Source organism: the organism of the source record quoted next, unplaced genomic scaffold (assembly GCF_019419815.1).
Source record: "Pyrus x bretschneideri cultivar Hongxiangsu unplaced genomic scaffold, Pyrus_bretschneideri_v1 Contig20, whole genome shotgun sequence".
NCBI classification, from domain to species: domain Eukaryota; kingdom Viridiplantae; phylum Streptophyta; class Magnoliopsida; order Rosales; family Rosaceae; genus Pyrus; species Pyrus x bretschneideri.
In genome coordinates, this window is record NW_025999502.1 from 3,604,565 (window position 1) to 3,628,573 (window position 24,009).

Sequence of the window (24,009 nt, forward strand, 5' to 3'; positions counted from 1 at the left end):
ATTTGATGTGGTAGAAATTAACACTCAAATTAATCCTTGCAATCAATGTGATTATAGTAAGAGCAAGCAAGGATCATTTTATTCTGGCGAGTGGAAGGGCTGCTAATCAAGACAAACTAAACAAATAATATTAAAAACCAAATTAACCGTGAACATCACTAATTAACTTTCAGATTTTTCTAAGCTCAAAGAATCGAACAAAGCCTCGCACAACTCAAATAGTAATTCTCAAGTTTTCTAACTATGAACAACATATGGTAATACATATCAACGTTCATTAAGATAAGTGTAAGTCATAAGTATTGACGAAGCAATTGTAACTATGAACAACATAATACTTCTGCCAGAAATATTTACTTAACTCAATCATGAATAGTGAATTTCCTATTATGAACACAACTTCATAAAGATTATGTGACACTCCCATATATTCCTAGTCTTGAGTTTGGAGTTGAAAATGATGCACTTTGGCTTACAGTTCCACAATGTTTGGTTTTTTGCCGGAACCTGAGGTATCTAACACTCATGGCCTTAGTCAAATAGAAAACATCCTCTCAAAGCTTTTAACCGGAGAATGATCCATATTTTTGTCAAGTTCGTGCCTCAAACCCAAAAATAAGAATCAAACTTGACTTGAAATTCTACCGCATTTTCACTTAAATACTTGCCGTGGTTTGTCACAATGTTCTCAATACACCATGAACGGCGCGGAAATTGGAAAGCAATCGGTTTTCCATTAATCTATTGGTTTATATTATGCTTAAATATGTATTTTTGTTATAACAATTTTGTCATCGGAGTCCAATTTCCAAAGTATACGAGACTCATAGTTGAGGACTGTAAATTTGCTCCGACGGTTCTATTGCGCCTACAACTCGATTGTTAACCATTCTCCTCCCTCACGGCCTATCTAAAACGCTTTTGGCTTTTTGGGTAATTGCAGTCTAAATTGAGGGTATTATAGTCTATTAGTTTTGGCTGTGCTTGATAATTTTCATAGAAACTGACGTTTAACAGGTAAAATTTTGGCTATAATCGATTAAAAACTCGAAAAGAAGGCCTACAACTATGAATGTTTTGATAAATAAGCACTGTTGATGTCTAAAAGATGAGAGGAAAATATACCAAAATCATTTCATCCATCAAGTAAATAAATACAGGAAATTAAATGAGCATAAACTTTAGTGAAAAGAAATCTTGAGTTAAAACTACCATCACATTATCATAAACAATTCAGCTAAATCTCAACCGTACAGATCCTCTGCTTCCTATAACAAAAGCATCCTAAATCCTCTTCCCTTACAACAAAATAGTCTACATTCAAAACAAATGTGCTACTAACTGAACCGGAACAAGGCAACCAGATTCAGAGTCCACCGTCGCTCGAATTTTGCAGGGTTCCTTTCGGAAAATGATTACACTTGCACTGCGTAAACCATAACGATTTGTGAGTATATCTGTATCAGAAATTACTAGCACAAGGCAAGAGTGCCACAAGACTTCATCATGATTCAAGATTTTTCTTTTTTCTTTTCCTGAACAGAAAAAAAAAAAAAAAAAAAACCAAGTCTCTCGATTCATGCTTGTCCCATTCACTATTGCTGCTACTTCATTCATCGTTACTGTGTTAATGCTTATACCAGATCATGTACAATTTATGAAAAAGGATATCTTACTGTAAGTAGAAGTATCAATTTGCTCGGGAAGCTCCTTTATGTCCACCTCAAACCTTGACTGGACCTGAAACGATCGATTTGGATTAAGAGAAGGAATAGCAGAAGCATAAGAAATTCGGCCTGTATTGAATTATGTTTATATGGTTATGTATTATATACATACAGTACATACGTACGCACACAACTTACCTGATTAAGAACTTCTGAATCCGATGCAGAAGATACAAATGTAATTGCTAGCCCCTTGGTACCAAACCTACCAGCTCTGCCAACCTGTGAAGGAAGGAAAACCCATCAGCCAGAGTTTAGGAACAGTGTACACCCCGGACAAACATAGGCAAAACAACAAAACTGTTAACACGGATATGCAAATGAAACAATACCCTATGCAAGTAGGTATCAGCAGAATCAGGCATGTCATAATTGATAACAATGTTAACACGCTCAATGTCAATTCCCCTTCCTACTAAATCTGTTGCCACAAGAATTCTTGAAAGCCCCTCCTTGAAATTCTTGTAACGTTTTAGCCTGCAAGCGGAAAACCATGCAAATTAGATGAGGCTAAATCCCACACAACAATTTTGGCACTCCTTTTTAGCCATCTGCACTCCAAACTGAATTTACAACTTCATCTAAATGTCTAATGCACAAACAAGATAGCAAAAGAAAACAAGCAAAAAAAAAAAAAAGCAATTCAGAAACAACTAAGCAAAAACAAAACATCCTCCAATCACGTGGAAATGATAGTAAAGTCAAACCAACCAAACCATACAATTACTGACATAAGATTCATAAACATTTTCTAAACCATGTAAATGGTCCCCTATTATTCATAAGGAAAAGAAAAAAGAAACAATGGCCCTTTTTGTTGATTTTCAATTTCTAAAACCAGACCAGAATCAGTGACATTATTGGGTGCTAATCATGCCATATGCAACAAATACTGGAGAAATAAGAAAATGCTAAATAGGTAATCAGAAATCCCGAATATAATTATGCTAAAACAATGCAATTACTTCCTCTAAATGCTTCGCCTTATGATTTACACATCATCCTCTGGAGCCAAATGTATCAAGTAGAGATCTAGTGGACAATCACAGGAACAGGAACCATAGTTAATGGATGCTAATCGACAGGAGAGTCCCAACTAAGGAAGTAGGTAGATTAGTCACTGAGTTGGGTCAGATGAGGCCTCGTTTGGCAGCTCGTATAAGGAACCGGATAGTACTAATAATACGAACCTAGTTGTTTGGTGCATAATGTGTAAAATAACCACCGGATAAAACAATCCGGTCCCACAATTTTAATACACCCTACACCCGCTTAGTTATCCTCTCCTATACGCTGGTATAATTTAGTCAGGCGTCCGCTTTTCTCTAACCCTCTCTGCTTCTGCGCATTGCGACCAAGTTGTTGCCGCTCTTTCTCCCTCCGTCCATCCTAACTGCTAGCAGAGGCTCCAGTGACGGAGGAACCCAAGAAGGAAGGATAGCCAGCTAGGCAGACGAAACTCAGAACTCCATAAGAGAGGAAGTCTGTACAGCCAACACCTAATATTAAAACCGTCGCTCAACCTCCATACTTTCAGTTACTTTAATTCGTGATTTTAGATCCCGGTTTCTTCATTTTCTCCATTTTTTGCTTTTGGGTTTTCTACTTTCAGGCACTTTAATTCGCGATTTCATATCGATTCTTCATTTTCTCCATTTTTTGGTTCTGGGTTTTCAATTATGGTGCTCAAATCGAGATTTCTGATTCAATTTTTGCATCTGGAGCGCTGCAGTTGAAGAACTCGGCAGCGAGAGGGAAGCTGATCAAGATCAGGGCTTCGTACAAGCTCTTCAAGGCAAGCAAGATGGAGAAATGTGCACAAACAAAATCAAAAGGACCTCATTTGTGGATTATTCTGTCAATTTATTTTCCCTTTTATTCATTTTATTAACAATTTTTTTTTCTTAAAACTAATATGGAAATTGTTTTTGATAAAAAATAATAACAGTACGATTTATATGGTACAGTACCAAACACAGTATTAAAGAATTGATCTTTAGTCCGATACTGCACCAAACGCCTGACTAATTTAGTCAGTCCTATCCGATGACTATTTATCCTATCCGATTGAAATAGTCAGTATAGTCCGAGCTGCCAAACGAGGCCTGAGGGTATTATTTGGAAGGACTATGATCATTGTAATATCTATAGAATTGATTATACTTGATGATGATACTCTCAAAAAATTACGTCCACTGTATCTAAGCTTTATAGCCAGCTGGAGCAACAGTGAATAGTTATAATAAAAAGGGAGTTTTAACCAAAAGCCCACGGTATTGTTCACTTTAACGAAAAACCACATTTTTACAGTAAAAAAGTCAATCCTGGTACTATTTACTTTACCCTTTATTTTGTCCTTATCATTAAAACTCAAAGTTTTCAAGCCCTTTCCATTAGTTTTCCTTAATAAAAATGATTAAAAAGTAATTAACACATCTGTACTTGCAGATCATAATGCATTCACACGGTAAACCAACAATATATCCCAAAAAAGAGCACAGGCATAACAATATATCCCAAAAAAGAGCACAGGCATACGAAATTATAAGCTGGGGCACAGACTTGCATAAGCCTGCTTGAGGCTAGAGTGAACTACAGGGACCTACAATTTCTCAAGGGTGGTGCTATCCACACTCATTTTTACTTCTCATACCCCCCCCTCTCAATTTCCGACCTTCTGATCGAATGAAATGAAGAAGATCAGTGACATAAATTGACAAGGGTCTGTAGGAGGTAAAAGGGGGTGTGAATAGCACTACCCTTTCTCAATCAAGAATTAAAGAACCAGAATTGCATCTATTAGGACAGAAGTCTGACAGTTTACAATGTAGTACATAAGAAATCAAATCAACGCACCAATTTCATAATACTCTAATAAGCCAAAAGTATACTAACTTAACTTTAAAAAAAAAAAAAAAAAAAAAAGAATTTCACTCTTTTAGCGTAAAAAAATTGGGCAACATTTGGATAGTAGAATAACACAACCAAGTACATTATTAAACCCTTACTATGAATGGTAGCAACTGTTAGCATATGTTTTCAGTAAGAGTGGTGATTTTCACACCCCCCCAATTTACTTCACGCACACCCTATTATTTGCTTTATAGTTTTTTATGTAATTATATATAGGGTAGTGATTTTCACACAACCCATGTTACCTCTCACACCCTCAAAAACCATTGAACAATTAAAAGGGTGTGTGAGAGGTCAAATGGGGTGTGAGAAAATAATATATGGAAGAAGGCTTGACACTCACACATTCTATGTCATCAAAAGGGATGGAAGGCATACCTTTCTTCCTGAGGCATTCCAGAGTGAATGCAGATGGAGGGGAAGTTACAGTCAGCAAGTAACTTGTTCAGCTCAGCTGCCCTGCTTACACTCTTTACAAAAATAACAACTTGGTTGAAATCCAATGCATCAAGGAGGTCAGTCAACTTGCGGTTTTTCTCAGGCTCACTCAATTTGATGTAGTGCTGCAGCAAGAAAGCAAAAGGGTGAGCGAGCAAGAAACACTTAACCAACAACACAAGAAATCATCAATCAGATTCACATGTTAGACTTACCTGTACGAGACCATGAAGAGTCAATTTGGCCTCATCATCCACATAAATTTCCATGGGCTGCAACAAACAAATATGATCACAAGTTGAATTAAAACACAATGGCCTCCAATGCTCCATAATAAGCAAATGTGAACAATAAGACCAAGAAGCAGTATCCATAACATTCTATTATTATAATTATACTCTTTAAGACGAAGAAAAAATCTCGTATGCTGCCTGACACAGGCAGACTGTTATATGATTGCTCAAAAACCTTGGGATCAGATTCACCTGTCAAAGCAGATCGGTTGAGCAAAATTCTCATAAATTAGGAGTAAGACCATTAATTAATATTATACCAACTATATGCACTCAAAATAAGGTGATTATTCTAAATTCATGTCAAGGATTAAAGTGAACATTACATCTTGCATAAACTTCTTGCAAACAGGGCGTATTTCCTTGCTTAGTGTTGCTGAAAACATCATCACTTGCTTGTCATGAGGAGTCAACTTAAATATCTCCTGCACATCTCTCCTCATGTCTGAAAAAGATAGAACAAATGGAGAAATAAATCAAACAAAACAAAAACAAGTTTTTCCACAGTGAAATTGTAGGAAATGTCCTTTTAACAATTAGCCGCAAAACACTTACCAAGTGACTCAAGCATCTTATCACATTCATCAAGAATAAAATGTCTGACATTCTTCAGTCCAAGCTCTTTGTCTCTTGCCAAAGCTAATACTCTCCCAGGTGTACCAACAACAATGTGAGGACATTCATTTTTTAGCAAATCTTTGTGAACCTTGATACTAACACCTCCATAGAAAACTGCAACCTTCAGGTCCGGCAAATAAGTACTAAACCTCTCGAATTCATGACAAATCTGTACCAAGAAACACAGAGGTTAGTTCATGAAACAGAAACTGAACATAGAAATGTACGACGGAAACATTTTTTGCATCATATCCAACACACATATATATGCATCACACACTCATGCAGAGATCAGCATTGTAATAGTTCAAAAATAGATTTCTCTATACTTAAATTCACAGAACATACCTGGTAAGCCAATTCTCTTGTGTGGCAAAGAATAAGAGCAGCAACCTGACCAGCTACTGGATCTATTTGCTGAAGGGTTGACAGAACAAAGACGGCAGTTTTTCCCATCCCAGATTTTGCTTGACAAATAACATCCATTCCTAAGATAGCTTGAGGGATGCACTCATGTTGAACTGATGAAGCAAACAAAATCGTACCGGACGAAACCTCAGTAAGTATAAATGACCTTCCAGATCCATTTAATGGAAAGGTTTACCAAACCAGTTTTCTTGCCGAAATCATGAATATGGAATTAGTGATTACCTGGACAGAAAAAAGAAAAAAAAAATTCAGAAACAGTTAAACATGGAAGATGCTTAAAAAAGTACAACAATCTTTCCATTCTCACATTCCATGTAACAAAAATAAGTTGATGAGGGAGTGTTCACATCTCTAATTGCAAAGGATATTGATATTCATACAATCATTTTTACCTTTCACACACCCTTGTTAATTTTTGGCCATTGATCTTCTTCAATTCATTCAATCCGACGGCCGAAAATCGAGAGGGGTATGTGAGAAGTAAAAATGGATTTGTGGATAGCACTACGCATTGTTGCATGTTTCAAATTAGCAATTCCTATGGCACATCTAATCTAACAGATAAAAACAATGGAGGAAAAAACACAAGGCATTCGAATATTTAAGATGGATAACAATTAGATACTTGACATCAACAGCTTTATTGAAATTTCAAACTTACAGAAACTCATCCAAAGAACTGATATATCAACGCCATCTCATACCAGACCAACTAAACTCCCAAGAAGTTAAAAGTGATTCCCAGACCAGCTAAACTAACAAGAAGTTAAAAGTGATTCGGAGTCTATAGCGTGCTCAAGTTGTATGCCAAGAACTCACAGTCATTTACTTTGTAACCAGGAACACAAAATGAGATGTAACCATATATAATTATCTAACAATCCTTTCCCAACCAAAAGATCAAAAGCCTAATGTCTCTTGAAATTTATTTCAAGAATAACCAATGATATCAAATGAAAACAAAGAGTAGAACTTTGCCTTCCGAAGGATGTTCGAATCCAGAATCCACAATTGCTCGAAGAAGCTCTGGCTTCAACAGGAAGTCTCTGAATCCCGAACTATGGATGCCAACATATCCCCTGAACCATATTATATAATAGGTTAGAAAGAACAGATTTTGGGGACTAAAACCAAAAGAACATTAAATCATCGCAAATATGAATTACAGATTAGCTAGACATACAGCACATCTTAACAAATTTTTGGTGTCATTCATCGAGCCATAACAAAGAGATAAGACGCATTACCCTCCACTGAGAAATTAAGAAACTGCAATTTCCATAAATCACTACAGTATCATGTTTTTCCCACACTAACCACAGTAATGCCTAGAGGAAGGTTAACTTTCCAGTCTAATTTCTTTTATTCGGACACGCAATTATTAGATAACTATACTTGGGCTGCTATATCTCAACCTTATTCACAATGTCAACCTTATTCAGTTGATTAAATCATCGAAAACACATGAGGCAAACCAGCACAAGACCCTAAGTAAAAATGCTATCAAATTTTTTCCTGAAGAATTTAATGAGCCGAAGGAACCCATACTTTATATACTTGTTTCCTCAGTTTCACCAATCAAATGCAAACAATACCAATAATCTAAGAACAAACCGACCGGAAAAAATAAATAAATAAATAAATAAAGCAAGTGTAACTTAAAATCAAAATTTTAAAAAATACAACTTTTATCTATTACATACATAAGCAAGGAACCCAATTGATCGGTGATAGTAATTTCAGGTGATTTTTATATCAAAAATTAACAAATACAGATTTACAATAAATAAAATAAACTGAAGACACTAACTTTTTGACGGTATCGCCAGAAGGCTTGGCAGAGACGGAGTTGGGGGCGTTTTGGTCCTCCTCTTCGTAGTCGACGAGCTCCTCTTCGTAACCATCGTTGTCTCTGACTTCACCCATTCTATACACCCACCCAAAATTAGACTTTCAGCGAATACAATTTCACCAAGAATTGCGAATCAGAAACTTCAAGAACACATTCAACAGCTCAGATAGGGTTTTCCAAATTGCATACCTTTGAGCTTCCACTGAGCAAGAGAGAGAGAGATACGGAGTGATAATCCGCGGGTGCCGAGACCTCTGTGAAAATTTGAAAAAAAAAAAAGAAGTACAAAAATTGAAAAAAGTTTGGGGGAGAAGAATGAAGAGAAGGGGTGCCCTAGATCTAGGGTTTGGGTTCGGGGAGAGGGAAGAGAGGACTTAGGGTTTCGAATGGAGTGCAGAAGATATAGGAGTGTGGGGGACAGTGAGTGGACGAAATCACCCTCTCGGTTGGGTTGGACTCACCTAGACCTGCAGATTTTTCACAACGCGTTAACACAATATGAAATAATACAAAACATAACAATTTCCGATTAATGCATTAACCAATCTAGTCATTGTCAAATCATAACACAAAAAATAATAATTTCCAATTAATACATTAACTAATTAAGTCATTATCAAATCAACACATTAATATCGAGTTTTTAACAAATCTACCCACAAGTAATGCGTTTCAATTTATTTTTTAAAAAATGTTAATCCGATAATTTTCAACTACTAAACAAACCTAGTCTCACATAAACATCGACAATCATTATGTAGAAGAGAGTCCTAATATGGGTAATTTGTTTTAACCTGTTAGGTAAAGCTTTTCGCATTAATACTCTCTTCCACATAAACTAAGCATTGAAATTACCACCACCATCTAGGGGATTTGATATCTCTAAGAATCCCATACACGCCTAATATAGCCTCATCTCCCTCTTTTACACATCGTCGTTTATGTGAAGACATATCCATGGAGGCTCATCTCTCCCATGCCTCGATATATACTGATTCGTTAAGGATGATAACTCTCATAACACCGCTCTTTTCTAAGAATTACACGTGATTTGATTCTGCTCTCCAAAGATATGTAGGCAGTTTTAAAACAGATTTGCTACTCTCCAATCAACCCCATTCCCCCATGGTCTGGGCTCATTTGGTGATTTCAACAATATATCACATCCATCTGCGGATGTGCACAAATTTGATTTCAACAACAAAAATTAGAATGAATCACATGAGCATTATAAAGGGGCATGAGAGAGATTCTGTGATGTGCATCGCTCAGGTGAGGAAATGTGATGTGCTTTATACGTGCACATCTCATCTCTCTTAGCAAGACACGTTTTGGGTATGGAAGCCCAAGAAACAAAACTGGGTTGGCGCGGGCTTAAAACGGATAATATTTTAATGGGAAGTCAACTTTGACAATTTGCAAATGACTAGTTAGAATAAATTATTTACAATTCTCTTTTACATCGGTACATTTAAAATAATCTTGTAGTGCATTTCTATTTCTTCCTATGTAATGTTCTCAGACGTTGGATTTGCGAGTACTGAAGCATTTAAAATAAACCACTTAGAATTGTGCAACAATGATTTCGTGGAGGAGTTTTAAATGACTACTTAAAATGAGTCCATTTTTTATTCTCTTGCCTTTGTTGTAATGTTATTTATTTGGTTTCTAACCAATTTATCCAAATTCTATTGGTGGAAGTTCCTTATCCAAACATAGCCAAAGTTAGTTTGTGTTGGTAATTAAAATGAACCAAAGAAATAGTAAATTCACTTTAATCAAAAATACAAAGTGTCAACAAGCCCAGCATAGGATTGTAACTTAGCAGCACATTAAAGCAATTGCTTGTATACAGAACTAAGTAGAGGAGGTGAGAGATTCATCACCACCTCAATGCTGAGGTCACATTAAAGCACACGCCCTGAGCTCTCAAATTAACAAGATACACCCACCTCTAATAAGTGTGTAGCACACAATTGTTCTGCTCAAATTAAAAACAAAAGAAAGTAAAAAGCGGAGAAGGATCCTCTTCTGATCCTCTTTGTGAGAATCTAGATGATGAATCAATTGTATCTGTTCATCGTACATCGTATATCGTGCGGCCAATTTTCATTAAAGACTATTTATATTCAATTTTAAATTAAAAGTTTAAAATAATTTATAAACGCATGATGTACGATGAACGGACACGACTGATTAATCCTCCGAATCCCACAAAAGGGATCCGAAGAGGATCCTATTCCATAAAAAGTGTCTTTGCTCTACTAAAATCAACTTTTATTTCTAAAATTCCATGTTCTTGATACCATCAATCAACAACCCTCGCCACAAGCAAAAACCCAACAAACACATAATGCTAAAGCATCAATACACATTACATAGCAGAGCCCTAAATGACCTGAAATTAACCAGGAATCCTGCACTGCTAATCTCCTCTACATTCCCAGCTACATGCTCGAAGTGGAGGATGCTGCAGCACCGTTACACTGATTAAATCCATACCAAACACCATTTGGAATAAAAGAGTTGTAGTAAAACGTAACAGCCTTGGTGTAATGGCCATAGATTGTCACTGCCTCTGTTTTCCACCCATCGTATCCGCTCCGGTACAGATACACATAACAGATCTGGTATGTACATGGCCCCGAAATCTTAAACGTATCCGTGGAGCAGCTCTCGAATGTCCTCGAATACGGATCGTCGATTCTCGGAGCATACACCTGATAATCCAAGAAACAAAAAATCCAATATAATCTTTACTTATGAGTTTTATTAGTTGTACTTGCAGTACTTTTCACGTCAAAGTCATCTGTATGTTGTCAGACTGTTAATCCGGACGGTAAATCCAAAAAGTTGTATAGATTAAGACTAATATTACCTGATTGCCATAAGCATCACCAAAGGCAATACTGATCTGATCCCGTGTATAGCGGGGCGAAGAACAGCTGGTCTGTATTGATACAGTGTAAGAACAGCTCCCTGCGTTCTGCAAGAGTGACATATAAATTAATTTGTAGTTTAAGATTATACGGTAAATAATATAATCTGTGTATTAATCGAGAAGAATTGATGTTAATTACCTGGGTTTTGTTGATATTGAAGGATGTGAGAGGTTGGGGCTGTGGAATGATTGATCTGCTGCTGCCTTGTGCGAAGGTGAAGGTGAAGAGGAAGAAGAGGAAGCTCAAATGAAGAAGAAAACTCACAGCCTTCATCATTCTTGTTTTACTTTTCAATACTGTCTGTCTCATCGGGCAATAAGATCTATATACTAGAGTTCCCTCTCTTTACCCTTGGCATTAGTCTCCTTGTCATGTTGCCAACAAATCATTAGTTGTACTTGCACTAGATGAAAATCGCAGTGAATTCACCTGGATGATATAATGGTTAGAGTCTTAGAGACGAATTTTAGGTTTGTAGTTTTTAGATAAATTTTTAGTTTAATTCATAATGCTGATGAATCATATGATGGTAGCACGAAGAAGCTAAAGTACCATTGTAATTCTTAGCGGCATAGAAAAGCTAAAATACCACTATAATTCTTCTTGAGACTCGAAAAAGTGAACTGTTGTAGTAAAACTAATTGTTATTTTTTTTTTAAATCAAAGTAAATTTAGTGGGAAAGAAATCTTATCCGGATTTTTTCTTAATCCACCAAATCAGGTGATTCATGCTGTTGAAATTTGATCTAACAGATACAAACAGAAATTCACTTTAAAAGTTATAATAATTTAAATTGTTGGATCAAATTTTAACTGCACGAATTCTTTAATTTATGGATTAGAAGGAATGGTCTTTCCCAACCCTCAAATTAATGAGTATAGATCCAAACAAAGAAACGACAATTAATGTCCCTATGAATCCCAGCACAGGCTACCTGCTACCATGTGTCTATGCGCACTTCTTGTCCTCCTTTTGGTCCTTTCCCCACCTGCATCTCTCTCACTGCCAATATAGCGTGGCATTATCTTGCAATAAGCATCGGGCAGGAATATACTTCACAGTACACTGGTACAGTTGATATTTTTTTTTCTTTTTTCTTATCTATCACACTTGTACTATTTAACAAATTTCATTTTATCTCTATGCTTAATATTGTTTCGCTTTAACATCTACATTTATTGAACTTGTGATCATTAGTTAATTTTTCCCCTCAACTTTAATTTTGGTCAATTTCTCTCCTCAACTCTCATAATTAGTCAATTTCCCCTCTCAACTTTAATTTAGCAAATTTCTCCCCTCAACTCTTATAATTAGTCAATTTATACCCTATTGTTAATTTTTTAATTTGATCATAATTGAACAAGTGTGTGTAAGAAACTAAATAAGATGTATGTTAATCATGTTCCTATATCTTTATCCTATTACAAATAGATTAAAATTTAGAATTTTACAATTTATCATAGATAGTATTATTAGTCATGATAAATCAGTATGAAGTAATTTTATTTGATTTTTTACTATACAAAATTGATAACGAAAATGATTGATGTGTAAATTTTTGTATGTGAATACAATTTTCTTTATAAAAGTGAAGGCTAAGTTCAAGTAAATTGCGGAGAATCAAGCTTTAGTGAAAAAATTGCTAGTCTATTCATAATTTTCGACTCCTTATTAAGAATAACCCATTTTATTGAAATAGGTCTGATCCATGAGTTTAGGATTATTATTATTTCTTTTTGTTATTATTTATTCTTCTACATGCTTTAAACCCGATTCATAACTTTTTCTTATAATCAACCCATATCACATACTAATTGTATTATGTTTTTGTACATTTTACCCTATATTATGCAGGTGAGTTTATGTTAATTTTAGTACTTTGTTGTAAGTTATTAGAAAGATTGAAAATTAAGAAAAAAATAGATGGAAAATTAAAATAAAAAAAAATTAACAGTAGAGTGCAAATTGACTAATTTTGAGAGTTGAGGGGGGAAATTGGCCAATTTAAAGTTGAGGGTGGGAAATTGAGTAATTATGAGAGTTGTAGGGGGAAATTGGCCAACTTTAATTATGAGAGTTGAGGGGGGAGATTGACCAAAATTAAAGTTGAAGGGGGAAATTGACTAATTATGAGAGTTGAGGGGGGAAATTGGCCAAAATTAAAGTTGAGGGGGAAATTGACGATTTTTTTAATATTCCACTTTATCATATTCCGTCAATTAGTTAAGAAACCCTTAAATGTGCTGATGTGGCATGAAAAATTCGGTCTTCTCAATTACGTTAGTTGTGTGGCATGTGAAATGACGTGTTAGTGAAACTCATGGATAATGTGAGGCCGTTAAACTTAAATTAGGGTTTGATTTCTTCATATTAAGAGAAAAATATCAAAAGAAAAGATTGAATTTCAAAATTCGCAAATCAATTTCAATGTTTTCGAAAACTTTTTTGCAAAGATCTTAGAGTTCTGTCATGAGAATCTCTACCTTTATCGCTCTCCTTTTCTTTACTTTTTTTTTTTTCTTTTACTCTAGAGAAATCAAACATTGGTTTGAGTTTAGCTAACATAGTTGAAAAGACTAAATCGCTCATGCCACATTAGCAATTAACGACTCTTTTAACCTATTTGAAGAATTAAAGTAAAGTGAGAGATTGAGGAAGGATGCGTGTGTTAAAGTGAGACAATATAAAGTGTAGAGGTAAAGTAGGACACGGAGAAATTATGCATGTGATAAATTGAGTCAACATAGAATGTAGGACTAAAGTGAGATTTGGTGAAGAGTACAGAGTCATAGCTAATAGTAAGTTCTTTTTCTTTGTCTTTGCCAATCAAGGTGTAATCCAAGTTAATTACGTATTCCTTAATTTAGAATATTCTTCGGACCCTTTCTGTATCATTGTTACTTTAACTAAACATGGGCTACCCAAAATAAAAAGAAAAAAAATACAGAAAATTGGAAAATGATGTAGCACCAATTAAATTTGTGTTTTAATCAAATTGAAATTGGATTAATAATTGTAATAAAAATTTGTACGATGTAGAATGTTCTACATCATTTGTTGGACAAAGTTGGTGTCTCTAGCATTACTTAAATTGAAATGGTTATCTAGCAAGCCTTCAAATCTTCCGTACCAGAAGATTACCCACGTATAAGAATTTGACACATGGCACCTAATAAAAACTCATTTGACTCCAAAGTGTAGAGCTCTTTTCACAGATAATACATAGGCACTCACCAATAAGTATTTTATATGTACCTTATATGCGTCTAGTAAGTACCTTAAACCGTGTTATACCTCGGTTGACTTGGTCCGTGTGTTTTCAATTTAACCGATTTAGTCTTCGTGCCTCACTCACTTATTTAATTTAGTACTTTCCATCTAGTTATTGTTAAGTTTTTTATAAATATGTTTCGGATTGATTAACAAATAAGAATAAAAGATAAGAAAATAAAAAGAATTCAAAAGTAAAAGGAGAATTTGAAACCCCCAGCACCACCACCGTCGAACACACCCAAGGCAATACCCTAATCACCGTGACTTATCATAGCAACCACCCACACTCCCTCTCGTAGTTCTTCACCCAACAACTCCCAAGACGATGTCGATCACCCTCCCCCATCCGTGCCATCTTCATAGCATCAATCTGCACCACTTCCCTGATCTCCCTTCCCCCGTACCCTCATGGGTATGATAATTTTTGGATTGTTTCATATTTGAACTTTTATTTATTTTTGACAAAAACCTTATTTTTGGCGGAATGGATTGCATTGGCTAACGGTGTAAAACACAAAGGCTAAATCGGCTAAAATCAAAATATGGGGATTAATTGACTAAAAGGTTAAAAAACAAGGACATTTTTTACATTTAAGCCTTTAAAAAATAATAGACATGTTATTTAATTTTTCTTGGACTTTAAAAACAAGTAAAACGTGATACGTGATATCTTTTTATTGAACCAAATAAAAAAAAAATGAGTATACGAGTGGGTAAGTAAGTATTATCCTCTCTACAGATTTTTTTTTCTCAATTTTCTATGTATATCTTCCTTCTCCAAAACCCTCCTTATATAGTGGTTGGGCAGAGAATAAAAAGACCAATATGTCCGATGTGGAATTTTATTATAGACTAATCCCAATTCGAAATGACACACAAATGAGGCCCTTTATTCTCATTTCTCACAGATATCTTCATAGCTCTACTATATATTAAGTGTTTTTGGAGACCTATAGCTCAAAATACCTCTCTTTCATTGACAAAATCATGTTCATTTGCTATAGATAGAGGCATGAACTACTGACTTTGTTGTATTACATCAGTATTCACTTTCGTCAACATTTCCTTCTGCACCTTATCTTCAGCTAGCTGCAGCTCCCACCTCCGTTGGTTATGGCACCGCCGTATAAGCTCTGTCGCCGTTGCTAGCTAGACCTATGCCACGACTGGGGAAAGCAACATGCTGTTTTTCTTAAGGACTCTTTGGAACTAAACTTTATCTAAAGCTTTCTAACCACCATACCTAAGAATCTAAATAAACTCATGCAAATAGTCATAAGGACTTTAGAATGAGAGAAACTGCTTAACTGGAACCAACTTTCGAAGTAAACAAAACCCTTTTTTACTGATTTATTTTGTATATATACCATCAACATAACGTGCGGAATCAATGAAAAATGGGAATACTAAAGCACTAGTACCACTTTTATTAGAAACCAGAGAGTTGTGGTCAGAACAAGAAGACGAGCTCCTATATCTTTTTCTGTGTGTTTTCAGGGGATGATGCCGCATCAGCGCCAATACAATTATTAAGCCCATACCAAACACCTTGTGGGATATACATCGAGTTGAAAAAAAATGTGACAGATTTAGCATCAACGAAAATTGTCGCTGTATCTACTTTCCACCCATCGTATCCCGTCCTGTAGAATAACATACAACAAGGGTACGTGCATGGCCCGAAAATATGACCAAATGTATCCATACGACACCGTCGGAATCTGCCTTTTTGTGGATCATCAATTCTACCTGAATACACCTGATCATCATCAGGAAATAATGTTAAAAAGACAATTATACAAGTTGTAAATATCACACTCATGTGACACTGCAGATGATGTTATGTTGGCAGGCATCAATCTAGACGACATTTTTAGATTCACGCTATGCAAAGTTACAAACATGTATAAGTCTGTCACGCAATATATTATTTCTGACATAAAGCTAGACTATATGTATTGTATAGATATATGAGTTTGTATCTGTATAATGTAATTTGGGAGATAAGTACCTTATTCAAAGTATCACCAAACGTGATATTAATCTGATTTAGTGTGTAATGGGCCGAAGTACAGCTAGTCTTTATCTTCACCACGTAAGAACAGTTACCTACATTCTGGAAAAACCCATATCTATTAATTTTATTAATACATCAGGATATATAGTAAAAAATTATTACGCACAATTTTCAGAAAAAGAACATATGTATTAATTTAAACAAGTAATATTTTCTCTATTTATTTTCATATATTCATTAGTAATTTACAGAACTTTGTTGATTAACTATTTATCGAGGAATTTTCTCATACCTGAGTGGATGGGAGGAGTTGGGGTTGTACATTAATGGTTGAAGTGGCTTGCATGAAGGTGAAGATAAGCACTAAAGTCACTGCTGCCTTCATTGTTATTGACATAACCTTCAACTTAATTATTTCAATAAAAAATATAGTCTGAATAAGAGAGAGGGGAGATATCATTATATAGGGTATACGAATGCTACCGTCGGTCGTTCATGTGCAAGTCTTTTTCACTTGCTTAACTAAGGGTGGATTACAGTCAGAAACTTTATCTCTATGGTTGTGATATTTGATGTTGACATTAGGTTAAGTGTGTACACCATTATCTCTTTGTCATGTTGTCAAGAAATTCTATTACTAGGTATGAAAAGCCCTGCGAACAGTCATTTCTAGAATTTATTGTAGATACCCTCCATTTTTAAGAGGTCTATATTTTTATATTCTTTGTTTTTATCTTTTGTTTTGGAAAGTGATAGATTGTCTTGATGAGATAGGACATTCCTCTTTAACTCATCGTGTTCCAAGTTCAAACTATCTTTCTTCTTATATTTAGTTGAGTTTAGAAAAGATTATATCTAGCATTTGTAAAAAATAACAATAATCTATCTTTTTATTTTCTTAAAACAGTGGTATTATATTGTTTTTTTTCTTCTTTTTAAATTACAAAAGGGGGATTCCAACTCGAATGCATAGAAGAGCACATTCAGTCTAACCAATGTTGTAGTGCACATATTTGCATCCTTCACTTTAATCTTTAATACCGTCTTGCCATGCTCTGTTCTTTCCGCCCATTGTCTCCAACCCTATAAAGATGCACATAACATGCATGTCCCGGACGTGCAATTTAGTATGTTACATTGTAAACAAAAATACTTTTATTTAATGTGTAATTCAGATTCAAAGTCTTTAACATGAGTACTATTTGAAGGGAAGTAATTATAAGTACCTTAATTATGGCCGTTAGCATCACCAAATTTTTAATTCCGATCTGATCTCGAGTATATATGAAGGTGAAGTACAGTCTTTATTTACATAACGTACAAATTTACATTCTACAAGAGCCATACTTATTAATGTTCTTGCGTAAGATATAGCATACTATTATGTATAAACCAAAGCAATTTTGTCTGTCTAGTATTTTCTAGTTAATTATTTTCATATGTACAATTGCAATTTAACAAACATAGAACTTTACGATCATCAAATAATGAATGCAATGCAAGCTTATTTTTGACACAAGTGATATGGAGGAGGGAGAAAATCGAACTTTGAACGTACACAGGTGAACACTCTTAACAGATGGACCTGGGTGTTTGTTGAAACTTGAAGGAGGTGAGAGGCTGGGGGTGGGGTTGGTGTTGTAGCTGTGGACTGGTTCAAGTTGCTTGGATGAAAGCCAAATGGAGGAATGCTAATTAAAGTCACCCGAGCCTTCATTGCTATGCCATAACAAGTTTTCAATAGACTATAGTTTTGAGGAGGAGAGAAAGGGACAACTGAAGACAAATATGTGGGATATTATATGTATAGAGATGCATTGCTTACCATGACAAGCATAAATTAATTTGGGAAAATGATTTTCTCGCACCTTTTCTTTTTTGATATATATCTGCTTATTTTTTTTTCATTAATTTTCTTTTAACTGCTGTAATATGAAAGCCAAAAATAAATAAATGTGCTTAAGAGGAAATACGTGATATGTGAAAATTACTTTTTCTGAATTAGGAAGAGGTCAGGCAAAGAAAAATATATCGGTCTCTATAATTGTGGTATCTGGTTATGAGATTAGGTGTACCATTATCTCTTTATCTCATGTTGTTAACAATTACTAAATATGAAAACCACCACAAATTCAGTCAATTTCAGAATACATTTTAGGAACCCATCACGCTTAAAAGGTATGTTTTGTATTCGTATTTGTACGCTTTTACTTTAACCTTTAGTACCCCTTGGAGGATGAGGATCTTCTCCGGATCCTTTTTGTGGGAATCCTAGAGATTTTCACATCCTAACCGTTCATCATACATCGTATGATTATTATTTTTTAATTACTATTTGTGTTTAATTTTAAATAATAAAATTCAAATGATTTATGACTGTAAGATGTACAATAAATGGTTAAGATGTGAGGATCCCTATAATTTGGATCCGGATGGGATCCAAATCCCCGCTGAGAATCGAATAGGATTAATGTCATTAGTAATAAGTGCATTCTATCTTATTATTTTACATCATTTTCACCCCAGATTTTGTTAAATAATTGGTTTTAAAAGAGCTTTATTTTATTTTATTTTTAATTTCAGCTAATATGTACAAGGAAGCCTTTAATGATGAAATTTTTTTTTGGAGGCTTTTTGACGCAAGGCCAATTAGAGAACAGAACTAAGGGTCAGTTTTTGGGATTGATGTTTTTTTCTTCTAAAACCGCTTATGTTGCGCTTAAAGAATAACTAGTTGTAAAATAAAAGGGTTGAGCATTTGATAAACTATATTTTCAAAACTGTTGTGAGTATAAAAAAGCATAAAAGTGTTTGAAAAATTTCAATGTAGAAGTGATTGTATGACAAAAATACACGTAGTAATGGGCGTGATGACAACAACAACAGTGGCAGGGTGGTGGCAGTGATGGCAGCGCCTGGGTGGGTGGGTTATGGTGGTACCAATAATAAGGTGTGGTGGTTGGGGTGTAGAGGCAACAGTGGTTGCAGTGGTGATGGTGGCAATTGCATTGTTGTTGGCGATGGCAAAGACAGTGGGATAATGTTGGTGGTTGCAATCATAGGTGCTGGCGTCGACAGTGGTGGCGATGGCGATGGCAATGGTGGCGGTAATAGCAGTGGTGGTAATTGTGGAGCCGTTGATGGTGATGGTATGGAAACAATAATTGTAAGAGTATGATGGTGATGCCAATAGTGGAGAAGCTGATGCAAAACCGGCTGCCATGGAGATTGACGGAGCCCAACTATCTGCTGACTTTGATCCTCTCCGATTTGCCTGAAGGTATTGTCTTGTTTTTCCTTCTTTTACTCTTTTTAAATGTATGTTATTTGGTTAGAGACATTCCTCCTTTCAAATAATTTCATTGTTTGGTTGCTGACAAAACCAAAAAGATTACAAAATACAATTTCATTCACTTCACAAGCAGATTGTGGTTGCTACTCTCACTCCCCGTTTATCTCCTTGATTATTTGGTTGCTAAAATTATAACAATTATGAAGGGTTGGGTTTGTCAAGCTGTTATATTTTGTCATTGTTTGCAGTTACCAGCTAGAAGCAATGGAAGCAGCAATTAAGAAGAACTCCATCGTGTTCTTGGAGACTGCCTCTGAAGAGACTCTGATTGGCATCATGCTTCTCCGTACCTACACTTGCTCCACAAGCCTTCTCCTTTCATTGCCGTCCTCTTGGTTCCTCAAGTTGTCTTGGTCAAACAATTATGCAGCTACTCACTCACTCTATATAACTAGTTTTTCCACTTGCATATAGCAACTCTATAAGATTCTTGCCGTGTCTTCTAATACTAGCAAGCTGATGCATGTACAAACTCAAATTTGTCTTTTTTGAATGTTGCTTTTAAAAGCTGCTGTCTGAAGGTAGTTGTTTTAAAACTAAGCGGGATGTTTTGTTTTTACCAAACATCTTTTTATTGCTTAACTTTGAAGTAGTAGTTTTTGGTGTAAAGAAAAACCCAAATGGGACCTAAGAGGCTAGAATCATTGTGTCGAAATTTCAAAATTTTCTACAGAGCCAAATTACTCCAATTTTGCAAGACAATTCCGCGAAGTTGCATTCCTGTCAGAACATAGTAACTGTTGGGGGAGTATGAGGATTTAAAGGCTTTCCAAAAAATTTAAGTGACATGTCATTTAAATAATGAGTTTAATGATCGATTACTAAGCACTTTTGTTCTATACAATTTGCCTTCTTTGTGATCAATGCATGACTTTCTCAGGGATTTAATTTTTTTTTTTTTTTTTTTTTTTGGTAAGAAAAAGTTTTGAAGGAGGGAAGGCTATCTCATTCCAAGGTCAGGGCATATACCACAAGCCTCTTTGTGGAATTATAGAGGGGGTCTTAACCTCTTTATTGGTTTTTACAAATCAGTCGCCAAGAGAGATTATCGATAGTGAGACTCGAACCTAGAACCTAAGCCTTGTGCTAGTAAAGAGAACAATCTTTACCAACTCCTCGTTCGCTTAAACTATACATAGACGGATTTAAATTTAATTGCAAAGACAGAACCCAATGCCCTAGTCAACTTGGCAACACTCATGTCCGGAAGTTTTTTTTTTTTTTTTTTTTTTTTTCTTTAACTTTGCTATTATAAAATTGTAGAGAGAAAAAACTCTTATTATTAACATTTGTATAGTAAAATTTGAATTTTATGCTTACCAATCTGATCTTAAACAGTGAAGACCAGTGACCTCTTAGCGCGGTAGTTTTATCTGTTATTCTTGATTCTAGCTGTCTAATGATCCCTAACCCATTCACAGCTCGGGGCTACATGGAGTTCAGTGGAGGGCATACTTATATCGCAAATCGTCCTAAAGAACCACCGTGTCTTCTCCGGCAAAAAATTTACCACGGCGACACACACACTACACATTGTTTTGGGAAGACAGTATAAATATTACAAGGTATTGACAAGAATAATCTTAAGAGTATAAAAAATATAATCTCATGGAGTGTAGAAAAATATTACCTGTTCTCATATTATCTAATCCAAGTGAGGTTTGAAAACATACTGGTTATTGCAAAGCCTGAAAATACACCGGAGATGAATTCAACATTGCTTTCGGTTCAACATTCAGTAGGAAGCTTGATTCAGAACTCAGTTGGAGGCTTCAACCTTATCAGTCTCTTGATTCTATCCTTTTCTGTATTTTCCAGCAATCCCTTCAAAGTACAGGAAAACAGATGTCAAAGAAGATAAAATTCATCATTATAAAGAAAAAGGCTGAGCAGCAACATAGAACTGTTGTGCAATATGGAGTCCAGTAAATGTGAGACGAAACGATGGATGAAAGCAAGTCTTCCTATCAACCCGAATAATAAAAGGAAATGTGAGGTTTGATTGTGATGTTATTATGATGAGAATTTTTCGCTCTAATTGTTTAAAAAGTTATCCAGCAGCTCACCTTCCAAACAATTTCATCCAGACACAAGCAAATTCTTCCGTACTTATCCAGGAAAAGGCGCTCGGTTGGAGGCTTTCCGCATACATCCTTCACAGCCGATGTTATAACAAAGATGACTTCCGACACTAGCAAGAAACCATCCAGGGTTAACAAAGCAATACCAGTAATAAAATCAAGCACATCATCTCTCCCATTTAAAAGCAATTGACAAAATATGGCGAAACCACAGCAAGCACCACATCAGAGTCTAAAAAAGTTATCATTTTGCATTTTTTGACAATAGGTGATGGCATCAAATTTCCACCGAAAAACAAGTAAAACAATTGCTACCTTTGGCCAATTGCACCAAGCAGTACATCAGATTCGGTCCTACTAAAACATCTTGGGGGAAATATATAGCACTCTTTTTTCGCTTGTTTCTTCTAAGCAAAGTCATCAACCTTCCCTAATACTGAACTGACCCACTGTAATAGGTGAGAGCCTTGTACATGGTTGATCACATGAAACTACTTTGGAAGGCATGTAAAAGTTACTCATCTAAAATGGAAAAGCCCATATTTGCAACTAACTAAACTACCGATGAAAAGGTATTAATGAGGTGTGAAAAACAACTGGTCCAGAACTTTAATCCCAACAACAGTGAAGTCCAACTTTGGATTTTCATTGATTAATTTCATCCTGTCGTTTTTACAAACCAGCATCATATTATTGAATGGAGCACTGAATACTTACAAGCTAGTTCATCATACTCATCTTTGCCCACGACATAGATGCTGACATCTCCAAGCACAGTGTAAACAATGTAAACTGACCTGATAAACACATGAACACATGTCAAATCATGTAAAATGGTACCAGATTCTGAGTCACGTTTCTATTATTAATATAAATACAGATGACAATGGAGTTCTTTGCAGAATACTTAATGCCAAAAAGGGAATCCCTTCACAAACCAATTTTCAAGCTCTAGCTTATAAATTTTACAACTTTCATCACATTCCAGCATTATATTCTCACTGGGGCAAAAATCAGGCTCCAGCTCAGTTCTGATTACACGATATGCCATTACACTAGTCATCTAATACTAAGGCAATCTAAACGTAGAGATTATGCATTATATCTGCACAACAACAATAGAAACTATTATACATACTTGTGGCAAGCAACAAGGAGCTCTTCATTCTTCACGCCCCTAAGATTATCCGCCCCAAGTTTGACTAGGAAAGATCGCCAATGCAGCCTTTCCTCAGCAGGAACTCCATTGAAACTTCAATAAGACATAAAACCAATGAGTCAATGCTTCACGAAGACAGCAAACCCAAGCACAAAAAGACATCAAAGCAATCAACTCAAAACTGATCTACCATCAGTCCTTTTCGATATACGCCATATAGATTGCAATTGCATACACACTATACAGCAACGCACAACGATGAGGTTTCTATAGTAAATGCAAAATCGTCTCTATACCATGTCTACACACAAAACATGATTTGTTGTATATTATTGCCCACCCTGTTCACATCTTGATCTGACAAGATCTCGTAAGATAGAAACAAGAAGGGTACCATTTAAAATTCGGCGTTTCCCCGTAAACCCATATAATACAAATAAGCAACCATCCCAGCAAATCAAAGTCCACCCGATTTAACCCAGCAAACATACAAAGAAAACAACATATTACACAGATATGAAAAACCCAGCACCACAATTCAGATCCAATCCATAATATTTCCAAGCTAGATTAACCAAACCCACAAAAGGGTATAACATAATCAACAATTGTAAGCCAAAAACGCAAAGCAATTCAAAAACATGAGGATATATGAAAGGACGGCGGAGATCTGCGCTTACCGTTCAACTAGGATGTTGCCTTCCGAGTTGGCGAACAACACTGCCAGTATCATAGCTCGCTCGCTGAGTTGAGTTGTAAAAAGGTTGGATCGGGGAGGAACACCAACAATTACTGATGCGATGAACTTGTTTACAAAAAATGTCAAATTTTCTATACGAAATTGGAATTTTCACTGCTTGTGGTCACCTCAGGCTGCGGTGGGAGCTGGTATGGTTGCTTTTGGGTAGAAAGAT

At 35.5% G+C, this 24,009-nt stretch overlaps 4 protein-coding genes across 4 annotated transcripts; all 4 read right to left on the bottom strand.

Moving 5' to 3' along the window:
• Nucleotides 1-1,197: 1,197 nt before the first annotated feature.
• On the bottom strand, nucleotides 1,198-8,678 carry LOC103955257 (DEAD-box ATP-dependent RNA helicase 15). The gene is made up of 12 exons (XM_009367134.3): nucleotides 8,460-8,678; nucleotides 8,229-8,345; nucleotides 7,397-7,497; nucleotides 6,338-6,510; nucleotides 5,927-6,158; nucleotides 5,698-5,816; nucleotides 5,294-5,350; nucleotides 5,019-5,203; nucleotides 2,060-2,204; nucleotides 1,866-1,949; nucleotides 1,677-1,740; nucleotides 1,198-1,426 (listed from the first exon to the last, which is right to left on the bottom strand). The coding sequence occupies exons 2-12, from the start codon at nucleotides 8,342-8,344 to the stop codon at nucleotides 1,416-1,418; spliced, it is 1,287 nt and encodes a 428-aa protein (XP_009365409.1). The 5' UTR covers nucleotide 8,345; nucleotides 8,460-8,678; the 3' UTR covers nucleotides 1,198-1,415.
• A 1,847-nt stretch (nucleotides 8,679-10,525) lies between these two features.
• On the bottom strand, nucleotides 10,526-11,613 carry LOC103939961 (embryo-specific protein ATS3A). The gene is made up of 3 exons (XM_009350052.3): nucleotides 11,351-11,613; nucleotides 11,149-11,256; nucleotides 10,526-10,990 (listed from the first exon to the last, which is right to left on the bottom strand). The coding sequence occupies exons 1-3, from the start codon at nucleotides 11,519-11,521 to the stop codon at nucleotides 10,718-10,720; spliced, it is 552 nt and encodes a 183-aa protein (XP_009348327.2). The 5' UTR covers nucleotides 11,522-11,613; the 3' UTR covers nucleotides 10,526-10,717.
• A 4,277-nt stretch (nucleotides 11,614-15,890) lies between these two features.
• LOC103955259 (embryo-specific protein ATS3A-like) lies at nucleotides 15,891-21,279 on the bottom strand. The gene is made up of 3 exons (XM_009367137.3): nucleotides 16,796-21,279; nucleotides 16,498-16,602; nucleotides 15,891-16,245 (listed from the first exon to the last, which is right to left on the bottom strand). Exons 1-3 carry the CDS (start codon nucleotides 16,961-16,963, stop codon nucleotides 15,958-15,960), a joined length of 561 nt encoding a protein of 186 aa, XP_009365412.3. The 5' UTR covers nucleotides 16,964-21,279; the 3' UTR covers nucleotides 15,891-15,957.
• Nucleotides 21,280-21,423: 144 nt separating this feature from the next.
• On the bottom strand, nucleotides 21,424-24,009 carry LOC103955260 (TSET complex member tstD). The gene is made up of 5 exons (XM_009367138.3): nucleotides 23,776-24,009; nucleotides 23,075-23,188; nucleotides 22,654-22,733; nucleotides 21,922-22,046; nucleotides 21,424-21,679 (listed from the first exon to the last, which is right to left on the bottom strand). Exons 1-5 carry the CDS (start codon nucleotides 23,826-23,828, stop codon nucleotides 21,608-21,610), a joined length of 444 nt encoding a protein of 147 aa, XP_009365413.1. The 5' UTR covers nucleotides 23,829-24,009; the 3' UTR covers nucleotides 21,424-21,607.